General features: G+C 51.1%; 1 protein-coding gene across 9 annotated transcripts in view; it reads left to right on the forward strand.

Moving 5' to 3' along the window:
* The window catches only part of DYSF (dysferlin), a 116748-nt gene that overhangs the window by 44170 nt on the left and 59714 nt on the right, over positions 1–12864 (forward strand). For all 9 annotated transcript variants that reach the window (XM_085308210.1, XM_085308215.1, XM_085308212.1 and 6 more), the window contains 5 exons: positions 4886–5067; positions 5906–6046; positions 7087–7116; positions 8035–8061; positions 12132–12233. In XM_085308210.1, the coding sequence (XP_085164336.1) occupies positions 4886–5067; positions 5906–6046; positions 7087–7116; positions 8035–8061; positions 12132–12233 (482 nt within the window). The remainder of the gene's footprint in view (positions 1–4885; positions 5068–5905; positions 6047–7086; positions 7117–8034; positions 8062–12131; positions 12234–12864) is intronic.

The following is a 12864-nucleotide window of genomic DNA, read 5'->3' on the forward strand; positions in this document are numbered from 1 at the left end:
GTGCCGAGGGGCCGTTCCCAGTAGGGAGACTCTTTCTTGCGCTCTGTTTATTGTGAATGAAAGAATTGATTGAAAAAAGGGTTGGAAAAGAAAATACTTGACAGTGGTAAATCTGTAGAATGGTTCATATTTATTTTCACTGCCAAACATTAAATTAGGGCAGCTTCTCTGTTATCCACCCTGGAAACTTTGCGAGGGGGCTGGGAATCAAAGGCTAGGGGGATGGGGGGTTCCTTGATGGAGCTGACACCTGGACCGTACYTCCTTGAGACTGAATTGTAAAAAAAATGCCTCTTTGTGGTGAAAAAAAAATCTAGTCCCAGGGGAAGAAAAGGATGTGTTGTGGTTTGAGTGAGGAGCCTTTCCATGGTGCTAAGCATGTCTCCAACGCAACTGATAACTCCAAAACGAGCTGAAGCAGCCCAGTGCTTCCCCTTACGAGTACCTGTTTTCAGTCATTTAAAAAACTGCCACGCTTTAACTGATGTGGCGGATGTTGTCTCTGCTAAACGTCTCCCGCAGGCTGGATTTGGCTTGTGGTGGTGGAGGAGATGTTTCAGCAAAGAAAGCTCACGTTCTTGCTTAGGAACTGAGTTAGAAAAAGACACCTCACGTTGTCCATTCGGCTGTTTTGTGATTGCTTCGCAGTGAAGGTGGTTTGGTTTTAGGAGTGCATCGTTCACAGCAGAGACAGACACGTGGCCGTGGGGGCTGGAGGGAGATGCCGAGCATGGTCCTCCATTCCCATGTGGCGACCTCAAGGGGCAGGAGCTCGGTGGAGCCCTGTCCCACCTGGGCAGCCCATGTGCTGGAGCTGGAGCTCTGTGAGGGCTGTGCCACCCCATGGGCCTCCTTACGCTCACTGGCAGCTTTTCACAGCCCTTTCCGAGCTCTCAGAGCAGAGTTTTGTGTGGTCCTACTTGGACACGGCTCTTTGGTCCTCGTGACTGATGCTGCCTCTACTGCTTATGCCAGTTAACACTCAGGAGTGTCATTTTCAGGTGAGGAAGCAGGAAAATGGGGACGTTGCTACTTCCTCCTAATTTGGAGGAGGAGCTGGGGCAATGCAAAAGGGTCATTCAGGAAGCTGGAGCTAGAGCTGGCTTGTAGTGGGGAGCAGTGGCACGAGGGGCTGCTGGAGTCGGTGAATGTTGGTTTGCTGCTCTGCACAGGACTAGCTAGGGCCATCACTGGGAGACAGGGCTGCATCTGGGATGCTGGCGGGTCCTGGCATCCCTGGAGCGCCTGGAGAAACCCCGGTGGCCCCATTCCCTTTGCAACCCTGCTGTGGGTGGGAGGRACTCCTGCATCCCTGCGAGGCCATCCCATGTGTCCCAGGCCAGGGAGCATTGGCAGGTATCATCTGCGTGGGTAAACACGGAGCTGATAGCCCTGGGATGGGATTTCGGGGTGTTTGGAAGCAGAGGACGTGAGGGATGGTGGGTGGGCAGATGAGCCTGGAGAGGCGCAGAGCACCCAASCAACGCCCCAGGGTCGGCATCCAGCGCAATCCCTGCTCGCCGCCACCTCCACAATGGGTTTGTTGTTGGAAGCGGTGGGGACAGGGGTGATCTCATGGCCCTGATTGGTGGAGCGGGGAGGGGAGTCCCTTCCTTCGGAAAAACCCAGCCAAGGACAACATGAGCAACAACATGTTACAATGTGGAATTGTGATCTCCACTGCCTTAACAAAGCATAAAGGAGTTCATTAAGGGGGCTTTACACAGTTATAAAAATAAACCTTCTGTGCACACGAGGGTCTAAACAAAGGGGCTTTATAGAGGCCTCCTTTAAAAAGAAGAAGAAAAAAAACTGAAAAAGCAAATCCAAATCCATGGTTTTTTTGTTTATTGTAACGCATTCTGCTTTCCCCTTACTGGAAAAAAGCGCGTAAGTGGAAAAGGTTCTTCCCAGCGTGAATAGTGCTCTCTGCAGCCGATCACCTTGCGAACAGCCCCGGCTCATTAAACACGTCTGCTTCAGCCTGGGCGCCAAGAAAGAAAATAACCTCCCCTCGCTGCCCTTACCCCTGGAAGAGGGGAGGGAGCCTGGAGGCCGCCTCCCTGCCCAGCCAGGCCCTGTTTCAGGTGGCAGAGTGATGTCCCTCCATGCCCAGGTTAGACAGGATTTGGTTTTCTCCTGKTATAAAGCTATCTGTGCTCTCAGCCTTCAGCAGCTCTGTAAGGACTGGCTTTGGGGTGACCCAGCTGGTACCCTTCTGGGCACTAGTTGACCTCAACGCCTGGCATATTGACATCTTGCAATGGCATGGCATGCGGGATGCCAGGCGGGGAAGGTGGCCCGCATCCTTCTGATGAGGCCTATGATGCCTCCTGTTACCATGGAGGTTAGGATTTGTAGGTAGMTGGTCATTCTCATGGCCTGCTGGGGGCCAGGCAGATGAGGTACAGTAATCATGGCATGCTGATCCCAGGAGATGGATCAGCAAGGGCCAGTAGACATTACCAGGTAATAAAAGGTGTTTAGTCTTTGCAGGGTCTTATGATATCCTGCAACACGTTTTGAGCTCCTCAAGCAGCCTTCAGTTTGAGTTCTGCCATCTGCCTGTCCTTTCTCGGAGTGCTGCTAAAGCTGGCTCGATCCCGGCTGCTGCCTCCTTGACATTGTTTGGGAGAGAAGGTGTTAGAGAGGAATTGGATTTCATGTTTCTGCTGTTAATTGATTTCAGGCTTCCTGTGTTAATTGCTTTGCTTATTAAAGGAGACCACTTCTCACTGTTTGCTTTTGCCTCACAGTGAGAAACCTCTGGGTTTGTGCCAAGTCAGGGGTAAGATACCTTGGGCCCAAATCAGTGCCTAACTACAGGGTCTAATGAGGCACTCTGGAGTACCTAAGACATCTGCACCGKGCTGGCAGATATGACACACCAACCCCATGGGAGACCTCGAGCCATCTGGTGTGGCAGCTGGAGGCCAGGTGGCATAACTGAGAGTACTGGCAGCTAGCATTCCTCCCCAGGACCTAAAGGCTGCTGAAGCTCGCATGGAGGGGCTGAGACATGAGGATACTGACTGGCTTCTGGCAGCGTGTTTGGCTCTTGAGCCTTCTGGAATGGTCAAAAATCCCAGGAAGGAGGCTGTAACGTTGCAGCCTCCTTCTCCAGACTCTGCTCTTCACAGCAGGACATGACCTGAAGTCCCTGCGCACCCATGTGGCTGTGTAGTGCTAGTATCCCGGGCACCTCCTGAGGAAGGGTATTGTGTTGTGGACACAGTTTGTGCTCTCTGCTGTGTTGGAAGACAGCTGCGTTACCACCACGGAAACACTCGTCTTGGTAAAGTCAGAAACACTCGTCTTGGTAAAGTCATCTTTTGGAAAGCCGGGAGGGAATGTTGTGGCCAGTTAAGCTGACCTTCCATGTTGCTCTTGGGTCAGTCAACAAGGCTGCCAGCAAGTGGCCTGAGGCACAAACCACATCTTAAGCCAATAGATGAGCCGTTTGTACAACCTCAGTCCTGGTAGACAGGGTGGGGAGTCACGAGGATAGAACAGGTCAAGTTGGCCAGCGAGGGAATCTAATGCTACAGCACTGAAGTGCTGGGAGATGTGGCTGGGGCAGGTCACAGAGTCTCCACCAACTGGAGATACACAGAGGCGTAGAGGGTTAGAGCTGCTCTGGTTAATACGGTCTCATTGGCTTTCCAAAAGGTTTCCTTTAACAAAGATTTCTAAAGAAAGGAAGCAGCCAKGGGCTTTTGCATGGGTAAATAGCTGAAGCTGTGTGGGCTGTCTTGTCCCCCAAGGTAGCTGAAATGAGCAGAGGTCTGAAATGATTCTGTATGAGCAACAGCTCGGTAGGCTGAGACTTTTCACCTTGAAAAACAGATGACTTAGGGAAGGCTTGATAGAAACCTGCAGAACTCTGAGTGTGTTGGTGCAGATGGATTGGGTGGACTGTTCTTTCTCTCTTCTAATGCAAGAGCTGGGGAGCCTCAGAGGAAGGTGGCAGAAGTCAAGTCCAGAGCAAACATCAGGAGGTGGTTTTTCATGCAGTTTCAAATCCTCACCAAGGACACAGTGTGTGTCTGTGCGGGGCAGGAAGGGGTTCAAGGAATACAGGACAAGTCCATGGAAAACAAACCTCTGGAGGGGGTTACTAATCTTATAGACATCACATCCAGCTCAGGAAGTACCAGTGCTGAAAATAACTGGTGTATTAGGGTAAGCATCAGAGAGCCTGTCCTTATTCTCTTCCCTGGCTTTTGCTTATGGCCACAGTTGGAGACAGGGTAATGGGGAAGTGGGCAGTGGAGATGACCCAGTATCTACCCTCTGCTTATGTTCTTATGTCACTGTCTGTTGAGGTAACGTAGCAGGGCTGTTCCCCTCTAGGACCATGCAGGAAGCTTAAATGAGCTCTCAAGGACCCTGCCAGCCCCAGTTCGTATGGGATTCAAAACTACCACTTCATGTCCAGAGCACAGCACTGCTCCCTTGAGATCTGGGTGTATGCTGCCCCCCATTTCGTCCCCAAATCTCAAAGCRTCTTACAAATACTTTCATCCTCAGCATTTTCTATCTCAGGAGACTGAATTACTTGGAATAAATGGGGAGTTTGCCAGAGCTGTGTTGATGGCAGAGCTGACRACAGCGTATCTTTACATGCGTGTTTACTCCAAGTTATCTGCTGACCTGTTGGGCCCCTTAGTAGTTCTAGCAGCAAAGGACCATGGGAAGATGCTTGGCCTCCAAAGGAGATGGTTATTTCAGTTGGAGTTGCCTTGGACGTGGTGGGAATGCCATTGCTGTTTTTAAAAGACTCAGCTCCCAAGGCTGTTGGCCCTTGTATGACACTGTTAATTGCTTTCTCCTTAGACTGGTAGCTCTAATTCATCCTTAACACTTTGTCTAACATCTCTTGCAGATCCTTATGCCATCGTCTCCTTTCTCCACCAAAGCCAGAAGACGGTGGTGATCAAGAACACCCTGAACCCCACCTGGGACCAGACACTCATCTTCTATGAGATAGAGATCTTTGGGGACCCCCAGAATGTGTCTGACTCCCCTCCCAACATCGTAGTGGAAATATATGACCACGACACCTATGTAAGTGTGTTGGCATAAGCCAGACCCTTGGGGTGTGAGTGTGCCGAAGGCAGATGTGATAAATATGGGAGCTATAACTTCTGCATACAGTTCTGCCACTGATGTCCTTGATGGCCATGCTTTAGTTACCAAAGCTGTGACTGCATCATATTTTGCAGAGTAGTCAAATTGACTATATTTCTTTGAGGGGAGAAGTCGGGACAGGATTTAAAGCAGTCATGGAAGCAGACACTGTTATTTGTGCAGCTGCCCAAAGGCATCCAAAGTGCCTTGTAGTGATGTCATTTGGGGGGGGGAGATGATGTAATCCTGGATCCTTGCTAGAAAAGCTTGACTGTCGCCTGTCACAAGAGCAGGAGGGATTTCAGTGCTTGTAAGAGCACTCTGTTATGCTTCTGTAACGGAGCCCATAGCTGTTAGCTTGCCCAGGACTCTGGCTCCCAACTCCTTCTACCTTTCCTCCTCTAAAAGATGCCAGAAGAAAGCAGCAAATGCAGCTGAGAAGCCAGTTTCAGTCCAGTGAACTGGTCTCTTAAGAGCTGCTGGAGCTTAATGTTTTACTCAGAGCTGATGTTCTGGGAAGCTCTGTGAAACCATAGGACTCTCATCTTCTGTTGAAGCAAAATGCAAGATGAAAGGAAAAAAAAGTGCCTTTCTAGCCCTAGTAGTTAGAGGAAAAAGACTTGAAAATCTGAATCTTTCATCTTTTCTTTGAACTGATCATGTAATAGTTTCAGACACTGAACCTGAGCTTTGGCTGAGTGATGCAGGTGGGCGCAGATGGGGCGAACTCCCCGGGGCGGTCAGAAACCCCCTTACTCTTGCAATCCCCTTTCAGGGCGCAGACGAGTTCATGGGGCGCTGCATTTGCAAGCCCAGCATGGTGCGCTCGCCGAGACTCTCCTGGTACCCGGTCATCAAGGCGAACAGGAACGTCGGCGAGCTGCTTGCTGCCTTCGAGCTGATTCAGAGGGAGAAGGTGAGCTCCTCGTCCCGCCTGCGGCTGCAGGGCCGAGCTCTTCCCTTGGGGGTATCTCAGGACCCAGCAGGCTCATACCTTTGCTGGGCGCTGTGTTGTGCTTGGCTGGACTCAGCTTGCTGGAGCAGCTCTCCRCTTGCCTGTCCTTGATTTTGCCAGAGGAAGGCTGCGAGATTCGGCGCAGGCTGCAGCAGCCGGGTGCTAGGAGGCATCTCGCAGTGTTGGAGGGGCAAGGCTGGGTGCAGAGCAAAGCCTTGGCGGCGGGGCTGCTCGTCAGGGAGGTGCCGCTTGCAGCTTTGCTGGCCTGGCCGGGTTCGGCGCTTAGCTCAGAGCCTTGGCACCTTCGCGCTGTGCAAAGAGCCCAACGCATTCGGCCACGAGTCGCTGCCCTTTGCTCAGAGCACAGAATTAATTTCCGGAGGGGATTTATGAGAGCTCGAGCAGGCGGTTACTTCTGTAGCAAGCGGCCGAACTCGGTGCTGGCTATTCATGCAATGAGCCACAGGGGAGCGAGGCTGTGCTTGGGAGCCAGCCCAGGCAGGAGAGGCTCCTCTTCGTACCCCGCGTGCTCTCGTTAGCTTCCCACCCTCACTGTCTCCGTTCACACACACCTTTTTCACCTCTGGGTTTTCCACCGGCTGCAGGGGCTGGCTGCTGCCCAGATTTGCCTCTGTGCACGGAGGCGGGGGCTAATTCTCCTCCGGTTTCTTCCTCCCAGCTCTGAGGTGCAAATGGGGAAGGAGGGTCTTACAGCCCCCCCGCCCCCCCAGCGCTGTGGGTCTCAGCTCTGCTCCTGCGAGGATGCTCCCCGTAGTGCACCGTGCTCCTGAGGGGGGGTTAAGAGCTGCTGCCCAGGGGCAGGGAGGGATGAGCCTTTCTGCATGTCCACGAGGCTCCTGCGYGGCGGTCAGGGAAGGAGCAGCCCTGCAAAGCAGCAGGCTCGGCCGTTGCACAGGTCGGGGCGCTGCGGCGGCCAGCAGACCCCCCTGCCCCAGATGCCGACAGCGAATGCAAACTAAAAGTGTGTTTGTTCCCCACAGCCGGCCGTCCATCACATCCCTGGCTTCGAGGTAATGCCACCCTCGTGTCCCGGGCCCCTCGTACCACCCGCTCTGGCCCCCAATCTGCAGAGCTGCTGAGTCCCGGCTCTGACAAATGCTCCTGCACAGCTTCCCGCGTGGATGCCAGCTGTAGCCCCGCTGCTTCCACCTCCAGGAGGCAGTTGGGACAGGGCCGTCTCCATGCGGAGAGCCTGGGCAAACGAAACCCATCCCAGATATTCCTTGGCACGTTTCCTGCCCTGATGAGCAAAGGCACTAACTGATAAAAAGTTAATAGTAACTGTGGAGCTGGGGCCCTTCCTAGAGGGGAGGCAGGAATGTGAAAAGTGTCCTTGAAGGTTGTGAGAAGCCCTCCTGATGTGAAGCAAACCAGGCACGCACAAACCCTGGTGCTTTCCTACCTTACATGCTCTGGTCTCAGCCCATTTCAAGGAGCTGCTGGGGTGGTGCAGAGGTGCGCTGCAGGAGGAATTTCTTCCCTGTGAGAGTGATGGAGCACAGGAACAGGTTGCCCAGAGAGGTGGTGGAGTCTCCTTCTCTGGAGATCTTCAAGGCCTGCCTGGATGCAACCCTGTCTACCATGCTGTAGGTGACCCTGCTGAGCAGAGGGGTTGGACTAGATGATCTCCAGAGGTCCCTGCCAACCTCACTGATTCTATGATTCTATGATCTGGAGGGCGTGAAGGACAGCGAGGGGTGAGCAGAGCTTGTGCACAGAAGATGTGGCACTGGGGCATGTGTTTACCCATGTATGTTCTCAGCGAGACTTCAGATGTGGTTAGGAGCTAGATTCTTCATTCTCTCAACCCTCCCCCCCACCCGCCCCCATTTTTCTCTTGCTTTCTGTTGTAAGCAATTGCAAGCCCTAGAGTGGGCTCTGGGTGAAAGCTAGTCTAATTCTGTATTTTCCTTCTCTTCTCCAAACAGAGTGAGCTGTCTGCCAGTCTGGATGAGGTGAGTCTGTAAGATTTGGTAGTCTCTTCATCAGGGATATAGTCAAACTTGTGCCCCCACAGGATAGCCACTTCTTTCTTGATGAGTCAAATAAATAGCATCAGGATTTTAGTAATATTAAGGATCACCTAAAGGAGAGGGTACCTGGGGTCTGCGCTTGACCCAGTAAATGTTCTTGGTTTCAGGGCACATAGAGTAACATTTAAACCGGGTGTAATGTGTGTGCATGAGATTTGTTAGTGTTTAATCCCTGCAAACAAAGCATGCACTAACTGAGGAACTGCACAGGCCTTGGCTAGACCTCTGCTCCAGCTAAAATCCTCCTCTGATAAGAAGGTGGCTGGTCCAAGTAGTGTGGAAATCACAAGTTGGTTGTATCTGGAGAAGACTCCAGGCTGAGAAGGTTTGTAATGGGGATTTTGGCTATGGGGCTTGACTGATCCCCTAGTTTGTCCTTCTACAAGAAGGCACCTGACTGGTGTGTGGCTTCATACTGCTGAGATGTGGAGCTTGACCTTCTTTTTTGAACACTTGTCAGTCTAGGGAGTAGTTTCAGTGTGTTTCAGTTGCAAAGCCAAAACCTTGCAACTTTTCATGGAAATTCAGTAGTGTTTCATTCAGAAAAACACACGTGTTGGAGTGTTTCAGTTACTCTGAACAAAATACCTTCCTCGGGTTCCCAAGCCGTTGGCTTGTTAAACTTGCTACCCAGACGCCGCTCTGCCTGCAAAGCTGATTGCCAGCTGAGCAGGCTGGTGCCAGAGTAGGCTGGTACCTTGGAGAGCCTGAAGCAGGGAGCTGAGTGAGGCATATGGTCGTTTTGGTGACATGGTGACCACAGGGCTCAGTTATCCCCAAAGCCTGGGAGGCAAGCTGTGAGAAACCAGGGGCACATGTACAGCCTGGCCACATTTCCATGAAAGGAGGGTGGGATAAGTGCGTTTTTGCAAAATGGGTCTTTTCCACCCAAATAGCCTTTCCTGACAAGGGAAATGCCACTTTGTTTAGCATAAAATCTGCCCTTTGCTGATCCCCATTCATTGCCTTTGGGAAGGGTGTGGGGGGCTCATCTTTGTGCTCTGCATGGGCTGAGACAGTAACCATCTCTGCTTTTTCTCCTCCCTTTCTTGCCACTGCCATTTCTGGAACGGGCACTCCACAGCTCTGCACCCCTGCCTTGTTCTCCGAGGGGCTCCTCCAATGGGTATTTTTATGCTCAAACACTTGACTCTCCTCCCTTGCTCCATCTTTGCCCTGGAATCAAGCAAAATCCCAACAGAGATTCTCAAAGAGACCAGCTCCTTGAGATGTGGTCTGGCCTGGCCCACCTGCCCTGCAGGAACCCTGTCCAGACCAACCCACTGAGGCTGCRTGTAAAGAGTACGCTGGCCTGAAGACTCCAGTGCCCTTAGCTGTAAATAACAAGCTCTGTGGAAAATCAGACTCATGCTGTTGGTGTTGCATCTCAAGGACTGGGCTGGCACCAGACCTCCTTCTACTACATTTTGGTCTGGGGTAAATAGGAGTAGTCTTTTGGGGCTAGATCCCCTTCAGTCATTTGCACAGAAGCCTCGTGAAGTGGCTGGCCCAGCTGTGCCATGGGGGGAGACACTCTCAGCCACTCTCTCAACCAGCCAAGTCTATGCTGACTTTCATCTTTCTTCCATCCCTAGTTCATCTAGTCCATCAGGATTGGACTAGATGATCTCCAGGGTTCCTTTCCACCCTGATTCCCCTTGAGTTGTCCTCATTCAAACCATCTCAGTCTGCCAGTAGGCTCCTCCTATCTTTTCATGGGTGTATCTTCCTTCCAATCTGCTGGGAGTAGTGTCTGAGTTGAGAACTGTCTGGGAATTGCTTGTTCCCCACTACCATGCTGTACCCTCCAAGCCGTCTCCCTTCACCTGCCTTGTCCCCAGGACTCACAGACCATTTCTCTCCCAGTATGGTGAAGCATTTTTAACGCTCTTGCATTCAGCTAAGATTCAGGAGAACCAGTGTAAAGCAACTAGGAGAACAGCAGGAAAGAAAAAAGGCTGAAAATGGGCTAGCACCAGTTGAAGGCATTGCAGCATTAGGAGCTGGGCATGCACTGGTCAGCTTTCAAAGCTGCTGTTGAACACAGGTGGGGTGGGGGCAGTCAGGACCTCTCCCTGCAAGGCTGCCTGCTCTTTCACGCTACAGATTTGGCAGAGAATGGACTGATTGAATCGATCTTTTAGTCCAGTGACCATGAGGAAATGCAACACATCATACCCTTGACATTATTTTCCCCTAACAGGACACCTGTATCTTCACTGGTGCAAAACACACAACCACTGTGAGATTCTGTGATTATTTGCACCAGTGAAGATACAGGTGCCCTGTTAGGCGAAAATATGCCCTAATGCTATGGAGGGTGAAGTTGGGGAGATCACAGAGTTTCCATTAGGGACCTCTTTGGGAACAGACTGCACAGATATCTCACAGGGATTGTGTGACACTTGAGCCAACCTTGGGGTTGGGAGGTGGGCTGACCGACTTCTCCCACTATGCTCTTCTGTTATTTTGTGTGCTGGGAAGCATGTAGTTTGCTGAGTACATCGGTGCTCAGCACCGTGTGTAGGTATAGCCTTGAGACTCRTTGAAACAAACACAACTTAAACATGTTTAAAGCTAGGAACTCTCTTATGGTGTTTCTCTAAATGGGAATAGACTGAGGCTTTTCTGGGTTCAGCCCCTGGTTAGGTAACTTGATGTGCTCAAAGTGCTAATGTTACGGACTGCAGACAAAAAAAAAGTTGGAGGATAGCTCTTTAAGGGCTATCCAGTCTATCTCTCCACCCCCAAGCAGGATCAGCTCACATTCATGGAGCAATGTCTAGTTTAGGAGCCTGAAATTAAGAATTTAGATGAGCAGGTGGGTTATCAGAAGTGCAGAGCACCCAGATGATGTTGGAGATGCCCCACACCTCTCCTCTGTGTCTCTCACGAGGCCCCGATCTTCCAGATAACCTTCCCTCTCCCCATCAGTCCATTGCGGCACGAGCTGGGCCTGGGGGTGCTATGCTGTCATCGTGAGCACGTGGGCAGCCTCAGTGGGGCTGTGCACCCCACATTTACTGACTGCCCTGCACAGGAACCCAGAGAGCTGCCCCCAAATGGAGCTAGCCAAAGTCTTCAGCTAACAAGCAGCTTGATTCAGCAGCCACCGACAATTGCCAATGAAAATTAAAACTTAGTGTCTAGTATATCTAACATGCCACCATGAAAAATCCCTTTGTAGTGCATTTATATACATATACATATAAACCTGAACCAATCCTATACTTGAAATATATACACCCACTTAATTTAATGCAATAATACTCGAGCCTGAAAAGAATGCTCGTCTCCTAAATTGGTTCCAACTGCCCTTGGTTGAGGGATGCATTTTTAGAGATTTTATTCTCATTCTTGCTTTTTTGGTGACTCTGAACTCAGTGATCAAGGTGAAGAGGAGCCCAAATGCTGGAAAGGCTCAGAGCCATTCCTTTGAGAGCAAAAGTGGAAGTCTGATTCCTCTATTTTCTCCTCYGTGAGAGCAAAATTTTGAATCCATCACCTGTCATGCAGATTTAGTCTCACCCTGAAGGAAATCTCTTTCTGTCTACATTGTGTGCAGACAGCTCTATCCAAACACTATCCTGTGGCCAGCTGCCAAGTGAGACTGAAGCTGAGCTCTTGGATGCAGCTAATGAGCAGTGGACACCTTCCTGTTGCCAGATGGGGTGCTAACCATGCACCCACAGGGTTGTCCCCATCAGCATGTCTAATGTTCCTTGGGAGCGGGTCACAGCACCCTACTCCCTATCCAGTGCCAGGAGGTGTATTTCACTAACGCTAGCTCACCTACTACTGCTGCTTCATCCCCTCTCTTCATTCCTTTCCCAAAATGATTTTCTAGCAGTCCCACGTGGAAGAGATGCTGTCTAAGTGCATTTTGGGGAGGAGATGAGTTATACAGAGAGAAGCAGATTGTGGAGGTGATGGGCTTGGTGTCACACCCTGACCTGATCTGATGTACTCTTTGGACATCTGCTCTCCCACAGTCTGCTGATTCGGACCTGCCGTACCCTCCACCCCAGCGGGAGCCCAACATTTACATGGTCCCCCAAGGAATCAAACCAGTGCTGCAGCGCACTGCCATTGAGGTAAGTGATGGGGATGGTCATGGGGAGGTTTGCCAGCCTGCGGAATAAAACCAGCCTGACGTTGTAGTGGACTGTGTGCTGCTAATTGGTCCAGAAATGGAATCTGAGCCAGATTTTGTGGATAAACAGTCCAACGCAGTGCTTCAAGCTGGTTCTTCACATGCAGATATCAGGCTCAAATGCCTCTTTGAACCGTTATAACAGAGAAGCTTTTCCGCCTGGAAAGCCCACAATTCCCTCCACTTCCTACCGAATATAATTTTCTCAGTGGACCAACAGGTTTCCATTTTATCTTCTGTTCCTAGCACACAAGTGTCACTGGCTCCTATTTTGCACCAGGACATCCCTCGATGTAACAGGGTGTCTTGCAGGGAAAACAAGGCTCATCAAGGCAGACATTACAGCAGCCAAGTCTTGGGGCAGAGCATGGCCGAGGACCATACCTGCTTTTTGGATAGACAGTTTGCCTCATAGCATGCGTGCCATGCATGGTATTTGCTCAAAACAGAGATGCTCCATTAATAGATAAGCAGTTGAGGACCTGATGTATTGGTGCATATAGAGAAGAGTTTGCTGTAAGGGCTGGCTTGTCCCAGCAGCAGCTGACCCACATGGGTGATTCAGCTCTCCT

Source organism: Rhea americana, unplaced genomic scaffold, assembly GCF_003343005.1.
Source record: "Rhea americana isolate MKP2758 unplaced genomic scaffold, rheAme1 scaffold_270, whole genome shotgun sequence".
In the NCBI taxonomy this organism is placed as follows: Eukaryota; Metazoa; Chordata; class Aves; order Rheiformes; family Rheidae; genus Rhea; species Rhea americana.